This window comes from Rhea pennata, chromosome 15, assembly GCF_028389875.1.
Source record: "Rhea pennata isolate bPtePen1 chromosome 15, bPtePen1.pri, whole genome shotgun sequence".
Lineage (NCBI taxonomy): Eukaryota > Metazoa > Chordata > Aves > Rheiformes > Rheidae > Rhea > Rhea pennata.
The window spans coordinates 2288832-2315563 of NC_084677.1; the positions used below are offsets into that span (position 1 = coordinate 2288832).

Consider the following 26732-nt stretch of genomic DNA (forward strand, 5'->3'; position numbering starts at 1 on the left):
GTTACTAACATAGCAGCAGAAACTTTCTTAGACCACTCTCACAAGCCTTGGTGAGGGGTTAGAGTCAGGGAAGCATTAAGAAATGGTAGCTCCTGCACCATGAATCCTGAATGCAAGCTGAGCAAAAGCACACTGTCCTGCAGCAGGCCCCAGAGCACCTCACATAGCCCAGCCTCAGCTGTTCAGGAGCTCAGAAGGGAAATCTTGCAGGAGCAGATGGGAAATCAAGCACAGAGGGGGAGAATTTGCTGCAGGTCATGTGGTGAGAAAGAACTCAACATTCAGCTCATTTACATTTTAGTCTTATCTTTTAGAAAGACATGGATAGCAAGAGCATAGCGGCTTCTCCTCCCCTGCCAGTAGTCATTTTAAGAGCGACTGAAAGACTGAAATCACAGGGTCCTCATGGCTGGTCACGACCAGCACGCTGCGGAATTTGTCAAACAGCATCAGCAGCTGCGAGCGACGCATGTTCTCATTGTACATGATCTCCTCCAAATGGTGTCGTCCTCGGAAATAGTGCAGCAGCCTGTGCGGAAGGAGAGCAAATGAGGCACACGGGCCAAAAGCAAGCACACGCAGCAAGAACCAAAGTCTTGTCACCCTCAAGGTCTCCTTGTGATGGGATGCAAATCAGAAGGGGGTTGGTTTGCACCCCTCGTTTTACATGACAAGTGAAGTGAATTAATCTGTTCTTCCCTTTAGACATACCTAACACACATCCCCTGGAAAAGCAATACCAGGAACATGACCCATCAAGTTCTTATCTACTTAGATATCCAGTCTCTATCCTTCCTTTACATCCTCAGTGCGCAGCTTCTCCCACATGATGCCCCACACCCACACTGCCCTGGTACCTTCACCTCAGAGCAACCGGTTTGTAACAAGGAAATGCAACCTGCAGGGCAAACGGGCAGAGTCATGACTAAACTCTACTCGGTATTACGAAGGTCCTCCACGTATCAAAAGATTTCCTACCATGGGGAGTTTCCTGAGATTGTCAGTTTTAGACATTGTTTTAGCTCCAGAAAGCGGGGAACCACAAGCACCAAAAGCCTTGAGAAGTCAAGAAGTGACAGATTTACGTTTGTAGTTGCTTAGTTGGGTCTACAGGGCAATTCGTCACAGCTCTGTGTCAGAGGCCTGTGTAACTACACTGTCTTTCCAAATTTAAGAGCATGTTTTCTCTCACAGCAGTCCAAGGGGTTTTATAACTTGAGTTTTTCCAGCCTGGGGTAGGTGGTGCAGTCACAACTGGGAGTTGGAAATTTTGACCACAGAGAAGCTGTGGGAGTTGTAAAGCCTCCAAAGAACGCCAAAACCCTGAGGTCTCAATTAATACCACAACGACTACTGTAATTCCTAATTCTCTTTAAAAAAAGACAGCACTGACACATCTGTGCTGAGTACTGACATGATACACAGACATTAGATAATCTCAGTGCTGCAGTCCAGCCCAGAGGGTTGAGCATGGATCTCTGCAGCGCTTCCACTGCAGCAGGTCACCAGTGGCTGTGGACTTGCTCCCCAGAGCCCCTGCAGTGCGAACCACCGAGCCAGCCCCCGAGACGAAGCTCTAGTTTGCTGTTCAGTCTCTTAACTGTCTGAACAACCTGCCAAACATAGGAACCATATTGCACATATCACTGAAAATACTCCCACTAGTCAAGGCCCAAACACATATGTCAGGATCCCTTCCCTGGCTAAACACAGATATGCACCTGCGTGTTATAAATCACACGTACTCTGCTCTGGGCTCCAGCAGCTTTTGCTAACATGTCCATACCCAGGTGCAGTTAAGGAATAAGCCGACCTGCTGCTTCATGCCAACTGACAGTAAAATGACTGGGGATGACAAGATCTGTTTTCCAATTCCTTCATACAGTTCTGTTGCAGGAGTAGCCTGTAAAAGTCACCATATACCCCTGAGAGTATTCCTGCCTATTTTCAAGTCACAGTAGGATGGGACCTCTCATGCCTTTCATGAAAGAGTGATGCTTGTCTGCCTGTTTTCTGTTGTTCAGCCTTTGTGAGTGACCGGAAAGAAATCACTGTGCAGCAAGTCTCCCTCCTTCACATCCTCCGTGACACTACGGAGAGAGTGCCGGCTTTACCTTACAAGTCATCTCCAGTCCACCGGCATTTGCGTTTCTCTGCTCCCCAACTTGCCACATTGCTCCTATCGCCCTCCTGACACTCCCAGCCCGGCCAGCTACGTAAGCACGGAGCATCTCCCCAGAGCCGCGCAGGCGGCCTCAGCGCGCGCGGCCCACAGCGGAACGGGCACGTGGCGCAAGCACGGCGCACCGCGAACTTCCCGGCGCGCCGATGCCCGGCCGCCAGCTCTCAAGTTGGCAGCATTACGTACAGCGTAACTGATACATCTTCCTACGTGCAGTACGAAGAAACAACAGATGGGCAAGCTCCAGCGTTACTTACCTTTCCACTCTCCCTGCTGTGCGTTTGCCTTCTGCAGTATCTCCCACTAGGCAATTAAATCAGGCTAATCAGTTCCCTCCCCTGGGTCGCTGATACCGAGTACACCAAGAAGGGGCCGTTTTGCAGGAAACGTGAAGGTTTGCGCGTGTATGTGTCAAAAAGGTTCCCAGAGATATTAGCAATAATTTTTGACAACACTTACTGGTCTTGGAATTTTATTCTTTATATGCTCACATTTTAGCTACCTTGGAATTAGCTTGCCCAGACATCCTTAATCTCTAAAAATGGCTTTCATCATTATCACTTCTACCAGATCGTTCCTGCAAAAGGATCTGCTTTCTAGATTTCTCCCTTCCATTTTGGCCCAGATGTATTAGCTACAATTTTCCAAGATGAATCAAATGCTGTCTAACCTCAGCTGGGCACTGTGTTATTATTTCAGTCTTGTCTAAAGCTCCTCCCCTAACTTGTATCACTGTTCAAAAAGTGGTTTTAAGAAAGATTTTAAAAGCTACATATTCTCTCCCTTATACAAAGCTGCTCACTGTGATAGCCCATAGTCTCAGCCTCCGGCACAACTGTCTTCTATGCAAACGCTTATGAGCTGGCCTTCAATGGCAATGCAGACAAAGCAATTTTCCAATAAATGAATCCGTTCTATACTCAGGAAGAGTCTAGATTCGTAACAGGTCAAGATGAAATACTTTCCATTCCAATAAAAGCTAGAGAGGATATTAAAGAATATCACAAAAACGTCGGCTGGAAGAGACTGTTGAAGTCTCCGGTCCAGCCTCCGGCTCCAGCAGGACTATTGCCAACACTGTAGCTTTTCCTAGCCAAGCTTTGAAACCCTCCAAGGATGGAAATCCCCCACATATCTAGGTAAGCTGTCCAGGGCTTCATCACCCTCCAGACACAAAAACGTCCAACTACAATCTACCAAGCTGCAACTTGGGGCTGCTGCTCCTTGTTTTGCCATCTCCCACTAGTAAGGACAGATTGGCTCCATCGTCTTTTCTAACTACCCTTCAAACTGTTGTAGGCAAGTATTAGTTCCTCCTCAGCCTCCTCTCTGCCCATCTGAATAAGCTCAGCTCCTTCAGCCTTCCAGTAGGTCTTCTGACCTAGATCCTAGCCCACCTTGGCAGTCAACACCAGACCACCTCCAGTTTCTCCATGTCCTTCATGACCTAGGGGGAAGGTGAAAGGGGGCAACCAGACTGTTTTCCAGGTGCAGCACCAGGCAGAGGAGGATAACAACTTCTATTTGCTGGCCACTCTCCCCTGCTAAAGCAGCTCAATGCATGGTTTGCCTTTAATATCGTGGATGAAAGGACAGTAAGCTCAGATGTGTACAACATGGAAACGACCAGGCAGGCTAGCTGAATCTCACACTTTACTCATGGTTCTCATCTGCCCTGACTGACCCAAACTCAACAATTCTGAGCTGGATTCCTATCTGCCGCATGCACCAGAGTGCCCTCCGCATGCACACATGGAAGCCAGAGGTACACGCGTGTCCCAGGCAACCCATGCCTGCAAAACATGGTAAAATCTCCTTCTGAGGGGAAAAATGGAGCAATTAAGAAAGGACGAGTTAACAGAAAACTTATCCTGATAGGACACTGAAGACATTGCACAGGAGTAAACCACTTGCATAGGCAAGGTGGAGAAAAGTGCCCAGTATGATGGCAGGTTAAAGCACAATAAACACTGCACCACGGAAAGGATGCACCACAAATCCTTCCTTACAGTTCCAGCACAGACAGGGCACTGTCTTCACCTTGTTGAGCAGTGGATGTTTGTGGGACCCAAAGAGCACATAAGATGGCAGTTCCTGGGGCTGGATTTGTGTCCCTCTGAAGCTGCCCAAATATGTCTGTTGCCAGCTCTGCTCTTCCAGATCCAAACGTAATGATGGAAGATTACTACTTTCCATTGCTCATCACTGGTCTCCTCTCTGAAGTCACAAGAGCTGCTCCTCTACCAGCAGTGTGGTGGTGTGGCTGGTGTGGCAGCTCCATAAACCACTTCAGGAAAACAAAAACAAAACAAAAAAAAAAAAAAAAAAAGGTTATCTCAGACTGGTCATTTAAAAAAAATTGGCTTATTTCTAGCCAAGGAGATAGCCCTTCCACCAGTGCTGCTTGAAGACAGAGGAGCAGAGCTGTCCACAGTCGAATGCAATCAACGAAAATTCCTCAACAGAGCCAAGGACCTTCACCTCTCAACTTTTAAGAGCAAGAAAAAAACTCTTAAGAGCAACACTGTACCCATAGTTTGGGAGAGGAGCCATGAGTGAAGCCTCAGGCTGCCTTTAAAAGCACCATCTGATGTGCAGTGAGGAACAATGCTTTCTGTGCAATACTGAAGATATAGCTCAAAAAGATCAAGCCTCCTTATCACCTTTACCTCTGCAGAGTCATGCCATGCCTTCTCCAGCAAAACCTAAGAAAAGAACTTGGATCTGAATTCCCAGTACTGTGAGGGTTAATGTAGCCAGTGACAGAGCCAAACTTCAATATTCTATATATGCCCCTCAGATTTCTGCCTTTCAAATACTGACTGTGCATTGTAATGAAGAGGCACAAGCTCTTTCTGCTATCTGTATAATGACTAACAGGAGTTCAGAAGCGTAACCATAGGAAAAGGTATCAGCCTGAACTTTGTTGCTCTTCTGAAGATCCCTTATGTGCACACAAAATTATTCTTGGAAAGGTAGTTACAGTATATTTAGTGCACTAACTATGTATTTAAATCAGGAGCTTGTGCTGCGATGCAGCTGATAACAGCAGAGCTGTTTTCTGTAGCACAGCCCTCATTATGCCACTACGCCTCAAAATGAAGCAGAAAGAAGAGCTGACACAGTAGCATCTAGTGGGTAATGAGGAGGATCAGCTCATTCATTGCACTAGCTTCTCCACAATTTTTTACACTTCCATTAAGAGCGATAGGTTTACCCAGACCCTCACCTTCTGATGGTTTACAGTACAGAGAATACACCCACAGCCTCCAAGTTACAGTGTCTCATCAAGTCACAGTTAATCACGAGCATTTTGCATAGCGTTTCTATTTTTACATTGAAGCATCCTACCCACAGGAGCAGTTTGTTTATTGTATCTTCTCCCTCTCTCACTGTTGATTTAAGAAAAAGTTATGCAGCTGTCAGTTCAACTTACGGTGGAATGGAAATTGAGACTGCAAAGTCCCAGATGGCTTGGCTAAAGAAGCTGGTGCATGCACAAACTGCAAAATAAACATCATTAGAACAGCTGCCTGGTTGTGGCAGGTGATTTTCTGGAGAAACCAAAGTTGCTTTTAGCATCTGCAATTCAAAAGTTTTTGCATAGTTTTACTCGGATGAAGGGGGCAAGAGGGCTACAAGCTAAATGAGCAGACAGAGGTGGATGGAAAACTGACTGAATGGCAGAGCTCAGAGGGTTATGATTAGTGGTGCTAAACCTAGTTGGAGGCTAGTAATTAGTGATGTACCTCAGGGGTCAACAGTGGGCCCAGTCCTGTGCAGCTTATTCATCAATGACTCAGATGAAGGGACAGAATGCACCCTCCGCAAGTTTGCTGATGATACAAAACTGGGAGGAGTGGCTGATACATCAGAGGGCTGTGCTGCCACTCAGAGGAACCTCAGCAGGTTGGAGAGATGGGCAAAGGGGAACCTCAGGAAGTTCAACGAAGGGAAGTGCAAAGTCTTGCACCTAGGGAAGAATAACCTCACGTTCCAGTACAGGCTGGGGACTGACCTGCTGGAAAGCAGTCATGCGGAGAAGCGCCCTGGGGTCCAAGTGGACAACAAGCTGACCACGAGCCAGCAATGTGCCCTTGTGGCAAAGAAGGCCAATGATACCCTGGGTTGCATTAGGAAGCGTGTTGCCAGCAGACTGAGGGATGTAATCCTCCCCCTCTACTCAGCCCTGGTGAGCCACACCTAGAGTACTATGTCCAGGTATGGGCTCCCCTGTATAAGAGAGATACGGAGCTACAGGAGCAAGTGCAGCAAAGGGCCACTAAGATGAGTAAGGAACTAGAGAGTATCTCAAATGAGGAAAGGCTCAGAGAGCTGGGACTCTTCATCCTGGAGAAGAGAAGACTGAGGGAGAATATTATCAGCACATATAAATATCTGAAGGGTGCGTGTAAAGAGGATGGGATCACACTCTTCTCAGAGGTTCCCAGTGACAGGACAAGAGGCAATGGGCACAAAAAGTTCTGTATGAATACCAGAAAAAACTCTTTTCCTGTGAGGGTGACTGAGCACTGAAAGCGGTTAGCTGAAGAAGTTGTGCCGTCTCTATCCTTGGAGACATTTAAAAGTCATCTGGACAGGGTCCTGGGCAAACTGCTCTAGGTGATCCTGCTCAAGATGGGGGGTTAGACTAGCTGATCTTTAACAGTCCTTTACAACCTCAACCATCCTGTGACAGAGAGACAATGATGAAACCGTTTCCTCTGTCCAAGGACAACTATGAATCTACATCACCACTAATCCAGTCCAAAGTCTCCCCCACAAATTCTATCCAAAGATATCACCAACTGCTTTTTGTTTTTATCTTTCTTTCTCATGGGTTTTGTAACCATTTATTTGCTGATGAGAACTGCACATTTTCCAAGTTCTCAAATGGCCAAAGTGTTGTCACTCATAGAATATTCTCTGAACAGTCTTGATGCTGCTATGAACCTAGTTACAAAAGGTGGAGGAGAAGAGGATTTCAGAACTACCCATCAGCATGGGAGATCTGTATTGAAAAGACCAGAGCATAGTACAGCTGCAAAATCTGCTACAGATAAGAGAAGTATTTCCTTACCAGTACAGTCTCTTGAGGCTATTTGGCTATATTAATCCTAGGATCAGAACCAGATTTTTAGGGGATTATGGGCTGAATCTGGGAAGTATGGGAAAAGCTGCAGCACTTTCCCCAGGTGGTTTTCTTCTTCATCAGTTTTAAAAAAAGGTGAAAGTTGCATTCCAGTGATGCCACTGTATGTTGAAATGCTTCCAAAAATCAAGTGTTTCTGCCACATGTTTCTCCCTGCTGGCTGGTTATGAAATGAAGTCATTCTACTTCTTACAGTCTGCAGAACCACATCTTAGATAGCTTTGTTTTGTTGAAATTTGCAATAAAAACAGTGAATGCCACTAATCACACATCCCAATGACTTATCCTGTAGAGCCACCTAACCTAACCAATTTGCTCATCTCAGCAAAACAGACCTTGAAACCTTTGTAGGCTGCTCCATAGAAGCATTCAGGCTGGCTTTATGTCTGATGCTCTTTTGCTCTGTCTCATACTTGCAAAGAGTTACACACCTTAAAATGATAAACAGCTTGCTTGGAATGACAGCATCAGCATGGCCAAGTCTTTGCTGCGGATGTCTGAAAAGTTTTTTCAGGCTATGCAACTTTATGTCTACCGTGTCTAGACACAAGAAAACTGTCAGGCAAACAGTCAAGTCCTTGTTCTCCAACCATATGTCTTGTTCCTCCTTCACATATCCAAGACTTTGTTAACAAGTGCTCTTGCAAAGCGGTTACTAGTTATTATCAAAATTCATGTGCATAGATGAAACAGGTATAAAGGGAACACAAAACAAAAGAATTTATATTTCAAAACCCCAAGCCAGTGGAATTTGCTTGGAGTCCACACCCGTCTCTCGCTAACACAGCAAGGATAAGACAAAAGATTACATGCCTCATTCCTCACCTTGCAAACATGCGGAGATCTTCTGGATTTTGGGCAGCAGGGACATTAAGGATAGCTTCCCGCTCATGTTCCAACAAACTTGCTAGCAGATTCTCTGTCATCCTTTTATTTAGTGGTGAGTCCCCACCAGGTATCAACTCAGCACTGGAATTATCCATGCTAGGGCTTGTCAGAGTCATGTCATCACTACTAGCTATAAGGGGAAGAGAGAAGATGCACAGATTATGCACTGATGTAAAGATTATCAATTCAGACTGTTTCTATGCAGGCTTTCCAAACAAATCCTTCAGATTTGTGGAGCAAAGAAAGTGGCTCTGGAAGTGCTACATGTATCTGCAATTAGTCAAATGGCAACACAGGAATTTTCTCAATGGGAGAGTCAAATGTTTCAATGAAGTCATCAATTTATGTGGAAAATGGTACTTCTAGAGACTATAAACAGTCCATAAAAATATGAAAAAAAAAAGAAAATTCCCAGCCAGCTCTGCTGGAATAAAGTGGTAACACGAAAAGCCTATCAGCACAGAAGGTGGGAGTAAGCAGAAAGAAAGGCCAAGAAGTAATACCCTCTCATAAGCGGGCCAGAATAAGCAGACTGCAGACTTATCTGATTCACATTCCAAGATTTCTGCCTTAATTCATAACTTCTGTAAAGCAAAAATTTGTACAGAGAATCTCTCTTGATATCTAACCACAGTGTTGCTTGGCATCCTGGGAATCCTGCTCATAACAGCAGAGGCATGCAAGTTTGGGGATTTCAGCACTGTGCCTGATCTACACTCTTGTAAAAATGCTTTGCCAGAATCACTCTGAAGAATGGCAGTGAGAAGATTAAAGAACTCAAGGAAGAGAATCAGAAATCAGTTGTTTCTGACAACAATACCTAGCTCTGCATTTCCTTAAGTGGCTCTACGCTCTATAGAAACCAATGTTGTTTAAAACAAAGTCTCACAAATTATTTTTCCTCTCTTGATAACCCAAGTTCACACAGTAACGGCGGTGCAGCCACAGCACCACCTCCATTACTCTTGAGTAGACCAGCAAAGTGGAAAGTTACTTGGAAAAAATGCCTCTGAAAAAAGTACCTCTGATAAAATGAAAATATTTCACATGACCAAATGAGAACTTGGCAAATTACAAAGGGCTACTTTGTTTTTAAAACAAGAACTTAAGCTTATAGCCTAGCTCCAAGAGGAGTTAGTTGTAATAAGCAAACACACCAGCAGAGATGAGCTGCCTTGCTACAAAGGCCTGGTTAGTCTAGATACGATTAAGAGAAGTTCTAAAAGCGAGCTGAGCAGCAGAGAAAAGTATGGACATACTTGGAGAACCAAAGCTGAGAGCATTGGGGGTGCTTAGACTTCGGCCTCCAACTCTGGCAGTAAAGGGCATGTCTTCATCTTGGGCTCGGAAATCTTCCTCGTTTGGTGGCACCATCAGACAGACGTAAGTGTGAAGCTGAATAAGGAGCCGATGTTGAAGCATCCATATCACCATCTGAATGAGCTGAGTCTGCAGAGCACGAGATGAGGTATTAAACACACCCAAAGTAAAATATAGTTCAAATACAGGTAAAACACAATGCACAAGGCCTAAGAAATTGCAAGGAATATTATATAGGGGAGAAATGCTTTCCATACCACACCACAGTTTTGCCTTTTCTCTGTATGGTCAGTGTACATTTCCAAACACAAAAAGGTGACCAGACACATACCAGACCCAAAGCAATTATGGACACATAGGCTATAAATTGATCTTTTAATTATTTACATATCATTACACAACCCTGACAAACACAGCCGGTGTCTTCAAATGAACCAACTCCCCCAGCCATAGCTCCAGTATCCGGTACGTTATAGCCGAGCAGCTGAACGGGTCTCCCTGGACACACAACTGTGACAACCCCCACATGGAGCAGTTTGGTCCTTTTTTTTTAACAAAAATGTTTAGGGAGGTACTAAAAAATGGGACAGCCTTTCTTCTGAGGGGCAGGACATGGAAACTGAGTCAATCAAAGGCAGGCTCCGCTTCTTCGGCCCTAGTGGGAGCCCTGACATCAGTCAGTTTGTTAATGCACAAGGCCCACTAAACCCCGTAATCACCAAAGGGTTAAATTCAGAACGGTCAGATTAAAGTTTGGGTTCCCCTAGAAAGCCACAGAGAGGGTAGGGCGACTGGGCACGGCCAAAGCAACCAAGATGGATGCCCAGGAGTAGGAGCCATTTGCTGTCGGATGGGAAATTGCTGCAAAGCCGTGGGAGGGACAGAGGACCAGGGCCCTGCCAGGACTCGGTGATGCCGAACTAACACCAACAGCAGCAGCAAGCTGGGCACAGGACAGCAGCCCGCTGCTGCCACAGAGTCACCTATCCATGCAAAGCTCCCTGTCCCCCTGCAATAAGAGGCCAAGCATTTAAAGGGTGCGCACAGAGGTTCAAAGCTGCCGAGAGATGACACTCGTGCTAACCAAACGCGCAGAACACCTTCTCTGTATTGCAGCAGCTGAAGAACTGCACAATGCTCCCACAACGATGCTGAAAGCAGTGGAAAGAACGAGGGAGAACGGCTCGTAGGTGCTCGTCGTGGCCTGCTTTCAGGAGCTCTGGAGGAGCATTCAAAACGCATCACACTGTCTGAATTTCTACACAAAAAGCCTTTTCATTTCCAAGCCACTGTAGGCAACCCTTCCCATAGCAAGCAGCTCTGAAAACACTGATTCACTGACAAAAGCTGTTTGGGGATTTCATAGCAACCAGCACTGTTTTGGTGAGAGAAACACATGCAGACTGAGCTCAGATTCGGAGAAGGAAGCTGCTGTATTAATCATCAGGATAATGGGCCAAATCTCAATAAAAGCCCCAAACTGAAGTTCATCAACAATCTTCTATAAATCATACAACTTGCAGTGACAAATCACACAAGAAACATCTTTTGTTTGCTGACAGACCCACACCCTCTCTTTTTAGGGATTCCCAGCTCTTGATGCCGAATGGATTCAAATCTTAAAATACATTATCTGGGATCACCTTCAAACACGTTTTTCAGAAAAGACATAAATTATTTTTTATATTTAAAGGAAAATCTACAAAAGAGGAAGGCTGGCAAAAGATACTAAGTGCATTCATACATAATTTTGCTAACATCTGAAGTCAGCCTGTAAAAAATAGGAAGCTTATTCCGGTGATTAGGTTGATAAAAACCTTCTTTCCAGACACAGGCCTGGATGGAAAGATGTCTCATGTGTTTTACTTAATCTTCCAATCTGCTGGCATGCAGCACTGTCCAATTAGCTAGCTCTGTGTCATTTGAAAACCCAAAGTCTGCACATTTCACAACACTACATAAACTCAAAAAATCCAAGGCAATTCAAGCAGACTGCACACTGATTTCACAGTAAGGCTCTACTAGACCAGCATACTCCGCTGTGTACCTGGTCCAGACTAACCTCCACTGGTCACTTAGACGGTGTCATGAATTAAAAAAGCAGCCAGTTGTTTCTGTTACCGCTTTGTGTGCATGGAGAGTCTTATCCAACACCATCTCAATTCTGCATGCACGCGTTCACCTTGACCCTCTCGCGTGAATAACTAGAAAGCCATTCCTCAGAGAGCAGCTTGGGCTCAGCGAAAAACAAGAAGCCAGACAAAAGTGGTGTTACAGCTTTACGACTGTAATGTGCTTTCCGGAAGGAACGACTGCCAAGCGCCTTGGGGCTGAAAGTGGGGGAGTAGGAGACTAGTCGTGACTAACTCTAAAACTAGTTCTTCCATGTCAGATAGAAATGCTACAACAAAATATTTAAATGAACTCCTGACTCCAGATAAGAGAGAATGATTAGCATTGAAGGTTATCTACAATAAACTTGACTTCACCGTGAATTCAGTACCTCTAAAAAATCTAGTTCTAGGAAAAAGCCCAAGCTTTGCAGCATCCTATGACTGGCAACATGCCTGTAGCTGTATCATGCCATCACTGCATTTCCACCATTTCCACTTTGTCCTTCCCACACAAACACATTTTTCCAGGTTTAAGCCTATTTCTTACCAAAAGCAGCAAGTGTTTTCACAGATGGGGCCAAGCAGAGGCTTTGCTAATAGGTTCTGCTGCCTATTCTTCCAGACAAGAGCACTGAATTTATGTTCGTTCTCCATCTGCTCCTCTTGAGCTTTGATGGAGTTTTCAGATAAGACTAGAGGAGGGAGGGCTTCCCTGCACCATCGGTGCTGTTCTGTCTGTCCGAAATGCTCTTCCTCCCTCACAGACACACGGTTGTCATCTTCATGCCTGGTCTCAGTCTACTTGAATAGCTGGATTCCTTCCTGAAGCCAAAAAGGGATGGGAATAGCTTCTCAGGAAAGGGTATGCTTCTGTCCCAAGACTGTCTCCACTTACTGTCATCATCTGGCACTGTACGAAGCCACAGACAGCCTTTTTTTTAGCTGAACCATGACAGAAATACAAAAGGAAACATTTTTCGTTGCTTAATTTAGCTAATGATCAGTTCTAAATTTCATCCATATTCCCATCATCCTTCCCCCAAGTCGCCTCTTTCCAGTCTGCTCAGATGATGGCTCTTATCTGCAGCATCTGGATCACTCCCACCCGCACAGATCAGCCCGCGCCACTCCCGTCTTCCCCCCCATCACTGCACAGCAGGTCCCAGGCAAAGTTACAGCATGTCGTCATGTAAGACTGTACAGAAGTCGCTGCTAACAATACACTGCTTTGTGTTTACTGACAAAAGCAGAGAACATGTATTAGCTTCTGAAAACATGGCCTTTATACGTCAGCCCATCTGGGCAGCTTGAGACAGTCAGAGGACAGCTCAGCCTTCAGTCCTGGGAGGGACACGATCTGACATTTATTATATTCTTCCCTCTTTGCTCAAAGGGAGCATTTGTATAAATCTCGAGTAACGTGTTAAACAAAACGCGTTTCTTGCCAGGGTTCTTTAAGGCTCTTTCCTCTCTAGGCCCCCAAAGCAAAGGAAAACACCAAGATAACTGAGCCTAGCAACAGGTTCAGGGAAGGGAAGAGAAAACAGCAACAGAGCAGCGCCCTGTCCTGGCTCGGTGTTTCTCACCACACAAGGATACACCTTCAGTTAAAACACAGTATCCTTTGCATATGGAAGTATACGGTCCCCCCTTCTCTGCTTTGGATGACCTAGCTCATCTGACACATTAAAACTTCACGCTCAGGCCTGACATGTCAGCGCTGTGCTGGGTCAGTAAAACGGGATCTTCACAGTTGCTGTGATAAACGGATGTTTGCCCAAATATATTAAGTTCCCCTATCGTTCAGTGTGTCCTCTTTTCCAGAAAAAAAAAAAGCTTTTAAAACCACTCCCTATTTTGCATAAAACAGACTTTGAAGACCCCTTTTAATGCAGAACAGAACATGTACTGTTCTGTGATATCACCATTTTAATCATTATGTGACAGCTCTGAATTCTGTGTTGAAGAGGACTTAACCATTCCCCCCATTTAGGCTATACTTTTTAAATTACCATGCAGATAAATGCTAATTTCATACCTAGTCTAATTGAATATAAATGCACCTAAGTACTACTTCCCTCCCTCTGCCAGCAAAAACTCCCATGACTCCTGATGTCTTCCAGATGCCCAGCAGAACAGTCTCATTTGCAGTGCGTCTCTCAAAAAACCACAACGGTCTGTTCAGTATTTGCATGCAGCTCCCCTCCTACTCCCATCCCCTGACGTGCACACTCATTTTCCGCTGCACGACTGCACAAAGCAGGGCAAGTTTTCCTAATGTGTAAGGCAGAGGCCTCATCTACTGGCTGCCTGAATCCCAACAGGACAGCCAGATCTATTAAAACAAAACCGAAAAGCTAAACGTGCTTTGTGCAGGGAGAGCTGTCATACCTTCCCGTCTGCTTTTTGCCACAGTTATTCCAGTCTCATCAAGAGAAGAATTAGATCGTTAAAATAATAATAGCAATATGCATTATTATAAGGAGCTACTGTAGTGAAGATGATGCAGGCAGGAAACAGGGTATCTCATTCACACTGATTTACTCCTTCTACCCTTACGGCTGGAAAGGTCCCCTTTGTTAGTCCACGTCTGCTCCTCAAGGCAGAGAAGAGAGATCGCGCGTCTTCCGGCACAAACCGAGAACCCCACCATTGCGCGGTCACCAGAGATCTCAGTAATAAAGACTTTGGAAAAATGGAGATGGCTCACAACACACTTCAAGGAACCAGTCACTGTAATCTGTTCTTCTTCTACGTGCTTGTACGCACGCACGCGCACACAAACACACGTCCACCCTTGACAATTTCTTTGAGCAACGCTCCTGGGACGGCTGGGACCCCCTTCTACTTCAGCAGTGCGTTCTGAACTCTGAAGTTCAGATCAGCTTTGGCCACTCCAGCAATGGCATACAGGGACAGGAGCACAGGATTCGCGTGGCCGCTCTGCAGCTCCCGGCCATGAGCACGTTCTCTCAACAGGCCAGCGAGGCCATTTGAGAGCCAGGGCGACACGTACCTGGGAGCCAGGTGGGCATCCTCTGTGCGCAGCCACACACGCTCTTTATCAAAACTGAACGGTTCTCTTTATTTTGCAGGCAAAAAATGTACCTACCTACTACATACATCTTCGGAGAAAGAGCATCCACAAATGTACAACCTGACTGAGATTATTTTCAGATCCATTTTTAAAAGGAATTTGAAAGAGACCCTTCAGATAAGACTATAATTTCAGATAAGCTGAATATGGTCCTAAAATCAAAGCTCATAGCTCTCCTATACTTTTCGCTCATACCACTACAATGAGAAAAGCTATCTTAGCTTATCAACAAGAAAAAGATCAAAAAGCTGATAGCTCTACCCAGAGAAGGAGCAGATTCTCTTTTGGGCAGAAAAGTTTACTAAACTCTTTATAAACCATATTTTTCTAAGGCAGAAGAAAACAGAGTGATCCCAGACAGGAAGACAAATGGCAGAAATGGCTTTGAGATGAAATGTTAATGTGCTTGCTGAGGCCCTTCTTGCCCTTAGTTTCTGTATGTTATCTCAAACCTTCTTGGTCAAGACAGCCAGTCCAAGCAGCTAATATTGCCCTCAAGCTACATACACATGCAACTGAGTTCTTCTCAATATCGAGGAACATGTTTGTGGACTATACTCAAAGCAACTTGCTCAGACATATTTAGCCATTCAGTATCCCAGCCGTACAGCAGAGCTGGGAGGATCCTCATTATGATCGGAAATGACAAGTTTATACCCAGTTACAGTGGCACAGCTTGAAAATCTAAGTTCTCAATACCACTTTGACTGTGACAGAGCTACCAAACTCCTTTTTTAAAATCCTGAAGAACCTTGAACACAATCTGGACTGGCATGCACAGACAGAAAAGATCTGACTCTGTCTATCAATCCTGGTCACTGTTTGCCCTAGGATAGAAGTACCGGTGGTGCTTGCCAAGTTCCCTGGCAAGCAAGACCAGCTGCTGTATCATGCCGTAAGAACGCAGCACTGAGAGTGACTGCAGCCTCCTGCCTGACAGCAGCCTAGAGCACATGGCGAGCGAAAGGGAGGATGAACATGGCTGCTTCCAGAGTGGATTCTCCCAGATGCCAACGATTTGCAGATCAGGACTTCCTGAGGCAGAAGCTATAATTCCCTATTTAACAGCCCTTAATGGATTTTTCTCCCATGAATTCTCCCAGTCATTTTTGAGCCCACACTTCTGGGTCACTCCTGCGACACCCCAGAAAAAACGAGTTTTTCCTGATGTGTTGTGAAAGCCATTGCTTTTCTTTCTCTTTCAATCTGCTCTCTTCCTTTAGCTCCCTTCCAGTAGCCGAACTGGGGTGACAGCTCACAGTCAAGACTCTGTTCATCTTCTTCACAACTTCTTCACACACATCTCTTTTCCAGGCCAAAGAGAATTGTTTCTCCCACAGACATTGTTCCACCTTTGCTTACCCTTCCTCTGTACCCTGCCAAGTTCTGCTGTAGCCTTTGGAGATGAGGAGACCAGAACTGCAAACTGCGTTTGAGGCATGAGTGTCCATTTTGGTTTTTATTCCTTTCCTTAGTATACTGAATAGCCAAATTGCTTTTTGGACTATTGCCAAACACAGAACAGACTTTTTAATGGAAAGTCCCAATCAGAATCCCAAGGTTTCGTTCCCAAGCAGAATCAGACTATTATTCCCCCCTTTCAGTTATCATCTTTGGACACTGACAGTCCTGCAGTTCCTCACAGTTGGCTCTTATCTTCCTTACCCCAAGCTGTTAATGTTAGCAACTGTGTCAAATGACTGTCTCTTGCCTTTTTCAGATATCTACAAATATATTTTACAAGGTCTATTTAACTACAGAGACCAGCTGAACTTCACTGGTGACCTCATCATTCTACTGTAAAACTAAGCATTTAATCTTAACCTATCTTTTAACCAATTACTCACTCAGTTATTTAATAATACTTCATTTTCTCACACTTTCCTTTTTCTTCCCCTGCAAAAAAGCAAGATCAGTTTTCAGCCCTAACTCCATTCTGATCTGCTGTGCAGTCATGTCAATGCTAGGCCACACAAAGGAGAGGACAGCATGGGGACAGCAACCAAGCAGTCACAGGTAGCAGAGCAAAGGACAGTTTCTTTAGGGGTGGGAGAGAGGAGATGTAGACTGCTTCTTTTCCAGTAAGAACTTTTTATTCCAAAGGGAAGACAAACCTCCCTACTGTATAAGCTCTAAGGATCCCCTCACCTCAGGGCCATACGCTGGTGAGATCCAGCACAAGCAGCGTGAACAACACTGGTGACTGCTGAGAGACGTAATCCCAAGTTGGAGTGGATTGCAGAAACTCCAGGTGACGCTACATGGCACAGCAGAGCTAACAGTTGACTAGTCAAATGAGGGAGGTCTGCTTCTGTTTTCCCAGCTGCAGAGATCCCTCCCTTGTTTTGCCCCAGCCCTAGGGCTTCCTGAAGCTTCCTGGAGCCCATGCCACCCGCTAACCCGGCAGAATACTAGCGGGGCAGAAACAAATTGAGTACACAGAGGCAAGCTGGGCCAGAGCTCCCGCGCAAAGGGAGGAGGTTAAGGAAGAAGGCATGCGTGCACACACTGGAGAGTGGGAAGGGGAGAAAGGGCCTCATTCTCGGAGCAGCACCAAGATACCTTTAGACCAGTCTAAGCCATAGGTGCAGGCTCATCCTCAAACTGCTGCAACACTGCTATCCAAGCAAGGCAGGTTAAATGCAGAAAAGCAGAAGCTAATTAAAAGGTCACTATATGTATACCTGCATATCCTGCAAATCCTAAGCATGGGACCACCAATATATGATAAATATATGATGAAACCAGGGTTCAACTGCAATATGCAGCTTGCCATCACAGGCAAAGAGAAAGATCAAGAGGAGAGGCTCAAGAAAAATTCCTGTCTCTAATGTAGGGCACGCTTGGGAGCACAGGCCATTCTGGGAGATACAACTGACCACACACCTTCTACTTGATAAGACAGAGAACCAAGAACAGAAGGTAGACACGCACTCAAACTTTCAAGGCACTCTTGACTCACTTAGGGTATTACAGGTTATCGGTTATCTCCTGCCAGTCAACAAATGCCATAGCATCCCAAATATAAAAATACCAGTGTCATATTTTTTCATGCATCCAAAGGAATGGAGAAATTCTACCCATTTAATAGCAAACAAACAAAAATAACTTTGTCCTCTTTCAAATAAAGAAATATGGCTTTGTATAGGAACAGGAGGAAGAATTCTTTATTAAAGTGCACTGTACAAAACAGGAAAGCTTTTAAAGCCTTCACATTTTCTGCCCATCCAGAAACACATGCCAAAGGAGGGAGCCAATCCCACACTTACGGCAAGAATCAGATGGGATGGATGCCATGAGACTGTAGCAGTTTCTAACAAAAATATAACCCTTCCCCCCATACTGACCTTCCAGTACAACTGACTGTCAGAAATACAGGAACAGTACTGTCAGCATGATGAAAAGCACAAGATAACAGACTACTAGGGAAATTCCTCAAAATTAAAAAAAAAAATCCCTTCCTATGTACCCAAAGAATAAAATTATGGTGAAAGGTCCAAACTTTGTTGTTTTTTCCAAAGGCAAGGCAAATACAATATAACAATATTTACAGTTCAGAGTGCAGGATCTTTTATTGCTACAACAGTCACGTTTCATCAGATTAATTGCTCTGTCAACTAGATCTCTGTGAATTACAATTGGAGCTTGACTACCCCGGATATGGCTGGATTCATCTCCCCTAAAAGACGAGTTCCTAACAAAACAATGCTACAAAGATCTCTCCATAGGTAAATCAATGCGGAAGCAAACCCCTTTCCTGTATTAATGAACTGATATGAAAACATCTAAAGGCTCCCTCTAGTCCAAAACTCCCCTGAGCACTGGCACGCTTCGCTTTTTGAAAATGCAGTAACCATGCCTCACAGCAGCCCACCAGTCTCTGGGGGTCTCCTTCATCTGCACACACGTGTCTTGGCAATACAGCTCTGAGTCCTCTGCAACTACAGTTCTCGTGTCCTCTTTTCATTCCGTCAGAGGCACTTCCATAGCTTTTCACTGTATCTCCCCTCATCCTTTCACATATGCTGAATGGATGATAAAAACAAGTTGTCGTTAAGCTTTAGACACCACCACGGCCAGATGAGCATTGGAGAGGAGATGCCTGCTCCAAAAGAGTCATTTTTGCAATCCAACTCTGGTAAGCATGTACTATTATTTCAAGATTTTCCACACAACTGCAGCAGTAAGCAGCAGACTTTATGTATAATTTTAAACAAGAGAACAACCAAAAGTATTTAAGGAGAGTATTTAGGCAAACAATTAATTCTGAAAGGAGTACCAAGAATAAGAATGCCTCCTAAAGCTACAGCAGCTAAACTGAAACTAATGTTGTTAATTCAGCTTAAATTTTCAAGTCATAGGTTTGTCAGTAACTTCAATGAAGTACGGACAAAAAAAGGTAGCCAAAGATGGCAGCTAACCAATACATACTACTGAGATTACAGGCTACATAAACAGTTATCTTTATCTCTGATCACAATCTCTGTCAAACTGTAATTACAATAAAATTGTCTTTTGCCTGACTGCACAACTGATATCAATCTTTTAGATGCTTGAACAGTGGCTAATTTCATAGATAGCAAGTTGTCAAAGCATGAAGGCTGGCAAACAACGCTACAAGAAATCAGTTAAAGAAATTTGCCTGTGTTCACTTTGCTGCATTGAGTTGTGCTCAGAGGTCTGAGCTTCCTCGGCCGAAAATGCAACAGTACCAGCCAGCGGGCTCACGTTATTTAATTCTTCTTCATATTTCACCAATCCCCAGACACCCCCTCAAGCCATAACCTGTGCAAAACAATAACACACAAATCCCAAATCCATGAATATTAAAATGCTAATATTGTAACACATGCACTTCTGTTGACTTCATGCTGAGTCTACTTCCTGGATTAGCCTTTAAGCAATTTCAGATTCATTTAGAAAGCTAAGTGAATAGACAGTTTGCATAGTTTTAAACTCAGATTGTGAATTTAAAGTAGCTGCAATATATAATAAAATATAATAAAACCAGTCTTTTATTTGTGACTGTGCGGAATGCATGAACGTGCATTGAGCCCTACTAATTTATGACAGTTTTCAACAGACCAAACAGAATTTCAGCTTTCCCTACGATATCTCTCAGGGAAAAGCAACATTCTGATTTTTCATTTAGAAACATGCTTTTTTTTTTTAGCACAGATCATTAGATCATTCATACAGTTTCATCTTGATAACCGCCAGAGCTTTCTGGCACCTAGTAGTGAAACAACAAATCATACAGTTGGAAACATAGTAACCGGCACACTTCTAAATCCACAATAGTAGGTTTCTGACTAGATACTCCAGAAGCAACACCATTTCTTGTTCACCTTTGCAGGGCAATCACACACGCTGTCCAGACAGCTCCTGTCCACTCCCCCCATCTCACCTCCTGAACTGGTGGTGCTAGAGGATTCTTGAACTCCGAGAGTGAAACTGGGAGGGAGAACTTGGAAAGCATCGACGGCAGATTGTGGCCCCGGAACTGACAAGAAAACGCATCCGCCAACGGAGAGTAACTACAGAAAAGAGGTACAGGCAGAAATCAGTTTTATATTGCTGGTCAGTGTATCATTTATGTATTTATGCATTACAGAAGTGCCAATTTCCAAAGGAGATATTCTCTCTGATCTAGAAAAACAGTAAGTATATTTTAAGGCATTTTGTATCCTGCAAAAGTAACCAAGAAGTATATGTACTTTCATCGTAGCATTACATTCAGCTCCAATACATTACTCAAGGTGTAGAGGGAACCCAGTGGAGAAAAATAAAAATGATTAAAAATCTAGCACTGAGCAGTCTTTGATCAAAGGAACTGGGGATGGGCAGGATACACACACAACCTTCAAATAAGCAAAATGCAGCTGCAGACATGACTGTTCTCCCTGCCTATGCTGAAAAGGACAAGTGCTGTGACTAGAAGTAAGGGAGAGTCAACTGAAATACCAGGAAAATTTTCTGTCCTCCATTTACAAAGATCTCCAAGAACAGCTAAATAAACTACTGCCATATATGACACTGGCACAGCTGTTCCTAAGTGACCTCAAAGTCCCTTCCAGCCCTATTTTTACAGTTCCATCACAGAAATTTTGATCTAAAACTATTTTCCTATAATCTAGTTCCAGCACAGATTCTAAAAGTCTGCACAGAAAGGTTTCAGATGTTCAGCGGAGCAGCAATACCAACCACTGCCTCCATATCTTCCTTGAATTGCCACCATCCTCTCTCACACGGGTTACCTTACCTCGCCTTACCTTCTGTGTACTAGAAAGCACACACACATAAAATGCTATCACGGGCAACAACAAAATAGTCATAGTAACAACATCCTGACTTGCTGCTCTTTATTCATTTCAGTTGATACCGTGTGCCAAATACACAGACATTCCTATGAAATACTCACTGATTTAACTTAATTCTAAGGTATTTTATTTTGTGTTTCCATATTGCTTCAGGTTCATAAAACCTTGCCTGATATGGACATTCAGTGACCAAGTATATTAAAAATACTAAAAATAGGTCCGCAGGGTAAATATTGTCTCCAGGGTCCACATCACCGCAGAAACACAGTGATCTACTTCCATGCTCCTTCCCACCCCAGACAAACTCATCTGTAGCTTTGCAAGTTCCAGCACATGCAATGGTTTGCGTTTTGTACTATCTCAACAAATTCATCTATGAAAAAAATCCCACTCTGTGTCCAGTAATACACGGAAGGAAGGAATACCTGTGCTTCTCACAGCTTTCTTACTACAAGCACTCATTGCCCTTCTACTTACAGACACACGCTGGCATTTGGAGAAAGCATGTAGACATTGTTTTCACACAGTGGATAAATAATAATTGCTTTTCCCCAGTAAACAAGATGTGCAGCAAGCTGGAAAACCTGCATTAAGGAAACAAAACAAAATTAGGGGAGCAAAAAAGCAAAACTCAGGCTCTCAGCAACAGTTTCATTCAGTGACAGCAAAGACTTTTTTGAGCTGCAAAGAGAATAATGCTTCATCCTTTCACTTTGCCTTCAGAAGAAATTCAGGATATGATATAATATGTGACACATCAAAAAGCACTTGACAAGGTTATGAATTTCCAGAAGTTTGCTTCACATTTCTAAACAACTTAGTAATTCCTGCCTCAAAGGAATTTCTTCAAACCGTATCAAGGTAAGTTTAGTTATTTTTCATGCCACAACAACCCGTTTTTGTTTATGCACACAATGCACTGAGCGTTATACATGAAAAATAAAAATAAAAGAATGAGCCTCTGCTATGACACAGGCATAAAGGAAACCAACACTGTCCTTTTCAGACATTGAGATATTCCAATAACGAATTACACAAAGTATTTGAATATGTTAAACAAGTCAGTGGTTGTTAATGGCTCTGGAAGAGCCACATAAATAGCATCTAGGAGACATAAAATCCAAACCCTACCATTAGATACATTTAACTTTGCTTTTTGGTGGAGAACAAAACTACAGAAGCAGTAGGGAATTTCCAGAGTCCATCTCATAGCCATATAATGGCAAATAACACCACAGTTTGCTGCAAGCAGGTATGGAAATTTTATTACAGAACAAGACCTTTCCCTTTGAGAAAGAGAAGCCCTAGACACATGATCAGCACCATCTGAGATGACAACCAGTGTTCTTCTCCCACTTCATACAGAGCACAGAATGTGTCCCCTGGTGTGGATCAACTTCTTAGAAGTACTGAACAGCTTGCTCTGTACCAGTACCATCCAATTTAATTATCAAGTCCAACAACAAATGGGCCACAATGACTGCATTTGTTTGCATTGGTTTCTTGGTGGCCTAGTGTCTCACGTGCTTGCCAGCGGTTCATTGCCTCCACTGTAAAAGTTTCCCTTCTCAAGGGCTTGTCACATCGCCCTGAGCAACTCAGATTTAAGACTCTGCTGTCAATATTGGCAAGGCAGCCAAAAAGAGCTGCTGGTTTGGAGATGCTGGCTCAAAAGTTTTGCCCAAGTCTAACTGGAGCTTCCTCACTGGGACCATACAAAAGACATACACTAAGGTACTAAATAAAGGGAAACTGCTAGGAAGGCTGCAATGATTCTCAAAGCTCTTCAGCACATAAAGCTGATTCTTTGGCAGCCATGGAGAACAAGGACCAACGTAACGCTTTTTTTGTATTCTTTGTTCCCAGGACATCTAGTCACCTCCTCCAAGCTTCACCACTTCCAGGCTCTCTTTCCTTGTATAATACCTTGCACAACACACACTGTTACCTTAGACATCTTTAAGATGGCTGCCTGGTTACAAGCTGTAGTTTAGCAGGCCTTCTACAGAAGGTCATGGGAACTCCAATGGCGTAGATAACACCATCACTCTTCTTAGAGGTGCCCAAGGACAGAACAAGGGAAATTCTCATCAGATACGAGGAAAAGTTTTTCACCCTGAGAGTGGTCAAGTGCTTGCATCAGGGACCCAGAAGAGTTGTGGGATCTCCATCCTTGGAGGCATTCAAAATTCCAATGGACAAATTCCTGAACAACCTCATCTAACGGACCTGCTCTGGGCAGTAGTTTGGACTAGAGACCTCCAGATGCCCCTTCTATCCTACAGCCATCTGTGATTTAGTGATCCTGATGTGGCTGCAGTTGACTCCCCAGCTCTGTCGCCACTGATCTTTGTCTCTCAGATCTTCCCGCGCACCCTGAGGCTCAGGCTTTCTCTGTGCACTCCACTCACACTGAAAGAACTGACATGTTCATGCACAACAGAAATCTACTGGCACGGAGGAAGAAAATGCATCGTGAATGAAAAGAATTTCACCTACTGCTGACAATTCCCCATACCTGTAGCAATGCCAAGTCAGCATCTTGAGCCAGTTGCTGCAAATTCTTCACAGCAGAGGTAGTTTTAATTACTCTCACCAGGGCAGGGGAGCAGTCCAATGGGAGCTCATTAAGCAATGACTTCTCATCATTTAGAAGTAATAAGGCATGGTAAGGCCTGCAGAAAAAAAGGGAATACATCTGTGCAGTAAACTGCATCTTTCCTGAAGGCTTAGTTACTCCCAGAGCACAATACATAGTGAATCTACGGGTGAGGAACCTCTAGCGTTACCTTTTGCTGTAAGTGGGTTCAAAACAAGTACATTTTTTATGCTGTAAGATAAGATGCTCCCTTTAAGAAGAGGACAGAGGGTTACATGATAACTGGATACGCCAGTGACTAGAAAAAAAAAATGAAAACAGTGTCCTGGCATACAGGAAATAAATTCTGAAGAACTAGACTGAAGACTGCTCATGTGCACTTAAACACAGAACAGAGTAATAGGAAGGAAGAAAGCAAGAGTTAGTTACTTTTGCAGGTAAAAAGTTGTAAATATGGTGAGCAGTAAAGAATATATAATGGGCCAGGGCTCTCTTTCCTGTAAGAGTAAAATTACTTCTAGGCCAACAGATGAAAATGAACACCCAATTCTTCTGACTGGAAACCGTGGAGACCTCTCCCACTGCATTACCTCCCGTTTTCAATATAACTATCTAATGTTAACACAAAAGCTATGGCTTCACACCACCATGCATACGGCAGCATGGCGATACCCCAGCATCAGCTCGAGGGAGCCTGGTTTCAGCCCATGCCCCGCACTGTCGCGACAGCTCAGTGCCGCAGCATCCCTCTGGCTGTGCCAGCAAAACCACCTGCAGAACCATGCTGTGAACCGCAGCAAGGACAGGTCCCGCTTAGAAGGACACAGCACATTCTTACCTGATAGATTTTAGACTCCTCTCAATTGCTTCTGGGGGTATAAAGCTTGTTGCAACATAATGGATTTTATGTGGCAGGCAGAAACTCACTTCCAGCCAGTTGTTGATATGTAAACGGACAACTCCTGTTGTACAGAGACTAAAACAGGAAGAAAATAAATACATAGAGCATTTACGATACACATCAAATAAAACAGTGCTTCAGATTCACCCCAGTATGGGAATCAGAACAAGAAAAGACAGAGTGCATCTTGCCTGTGCCCAGACTGGCTGAGGGTCAGCTGATTCCTAGCTGCAAAGACTTCTTTACCTTGTACTTACAGAATGTTTTCCCCTATGAGGCTTTGCAGGGATTTGCAAGATTTCACTCTGCTCAGCTTCTGCTCCCTCTATTCTTAACATTGCACCACTATCTCAAGAGAGAAGAAGAGTTTCTTGAAGAGTTATTGCAAGGCCATTACATTGGAAAATTCCCTAGATCAGAGCAGCACAGGGCAAAGATGAATTGGGCAGAGTATTTTTATAACCATTTTCCATCTACTTCTTCAAGGAAAAAGAAAAGGAGATTTCTGTACAGAGCAGCATATTTCCATAATAACAGACAGCTTAGGCTCTACCTAGGTGGTTTGTTTTCCACCAACTTGCTCCTGCTTGTCACATGAAATCACAAATGTGGTTGTTAAATCATTTCTTCATTCTACGAAACCACAGGGGCTAAACTAAGCCTTTAAGCTGACTTCAGAGAACAGGACTGGAGTGTAAAGAATGTGCACTTCAGGAATGATAATGAAGTCTGACCCTCATACTCAGCTGGAAAGTGACTATAAACCTCTTTTACTGAAGGAAAAAAAACTGAAAGCTTGTAGTTTAGAGCAATGAATATCATTCAAGCAGTTCTCTCTTCCAGGTTTTAGACACTGCTCTATAAATTCCTCATCTTTCTTGCATGCACTATTAATTATAGCACCCATGTACAAGTACACACAGCAAAGGCACCCTCTCTGCAGTCATGTCCTACTAAAACTGCAAAAAACCAGACTTCAAAAAGGAATTTCTGCTGATGTTACAGCACTGGTGAACTCAAAGAAAAACCACAAAACTCCCCAGCCACACTTGTCCTGTCTATTCACCTGCAGTCACTATTTTACACAAAATCTTCCTTAGCTCAGAACCTGAAAACATTTCAGAGATTGGGAGATTTGAATATATATGACCGAAAAAAAGGATCTCCAGCTGAAAAGCAGAATTGCAGAGTCTCAGTTTTGGGCCAGTGTAGTCCCATTTGGCTTCACTCCTGGATTTCAAAAGCACAAATGCAAACAGAAGGTAGGTTCTGCCAAAATCTCACTTCCACGAAGCAAACAAGAGTATCTGTATCAAAAACATAATCCACATCTTTTGATCCACATCTCATTCGATAAACAACAGGGCTCCCTTTGGGGAGTCTGGAACAAATACAAACTCGCAAATCAGCCTTAAGCATCAGCCAGTCTCTTCTGCTCTGGAGGGTTGAATTTCTCAAGATGCCTAAAGGCTGTCGGCCTCCAGGATGAACAAAGCATATCAGAGGCTACAGGAATCCTGCCTGAAATCAAACTTTGCCTGAAAGCCAAGTCCAGTCTCCCACGTATTAATTACTCCATGGCACCAGCTTCTAGTGCTTTGCAATTTGATTGGGCCCCATCACAAGGAATATGCATTTAGGTCTCCATCTACAAGCAGACCATTGCAGACCAAGTTTTCAGAGGACAGAGAACCTCTAGCTCCTTCAGTAGATCCTCTGACATTAAATTTTCTTCTAAAAGGCATTTTTGGCCTAAAATAAAATTTTGAAGTTTTCACTTTGAAAATTGCGGTCTGAATTTTAAATTGTGTGTTCAGACTCGCCGTAAGGCTTGCGCGTCCATAACGCCCACTAACTTCCCCCTCTACATAAAACACATTTAAAAGCATGCCAGGAGCAAGCAGGGAGTGAATACATGTCTTGGAAACTCTTTATGTGGCAATTTAAACATCTATACCTAACACCCAGTTGTAGGCCACAAACTACCATGCTCATTTTCAAGTTCATCTAGTTGTACACAAGGTTCAGAGAGTCCTGAAATTCAGCTTTAAAACGAAAACATTGGGCAGCCTTGGCTGCCAGTGTAACTATTCACCAAACCACAACAGAGTGCTCAGGGAGCAAACAAAATTCTGCCCTGCCTGCTGCATGATCAGGCT

General features: G+C 43.9%; 1 protein-coding gene across 8 annotated transcripts in view; it reads right to left on the minus strand.

Annotated features, from left to right (window-relative positions):
* Positions 1–289: 289 nt before the first annotated feature.
* NPRL3 (NPR3 like, GATOR1 complex subunit) overlaps positions 290–26732 on the minus strand; it is a 50304-nt gene continuing 23861 nt past the window's right edge. For 7 of the 8 annotated variants that reach the window (XM_062588172.1, XM_062588171.1, XM_062588170.1 and 4 more), the window contains 7 exons: positions 24511–24648; positions 23592–23748; positions 21551–21657; positions 20161–20290; positions 9482–9671; positions 8160–8352; positions 290–529 (listed from right to left, as the gene is read on the minus strand). In XM_062588172.1, coding sequence (XP_062444156.1) covers positions 364–529; positions 8160–8352; positions 9482–9671; positions 20161–20290; positions 21551–21657; positions 23592–23748; positions 24511–24648 — 1081 coding nt within the window. In that variant the 3' untranslated portion in view covers positions 290–363. Of the gene's footprint in view, positions 530–4191; positions 4470–8159; positions 8353–9481; positions 9672–20160; positions 20291–21550; positions 21658–23591; positions 23749–24510; positions 24649–26732 lie in introns of all 8 variants that reach the window. The other variant, XR_009959967.1, reaches the window with a different exon arrangement.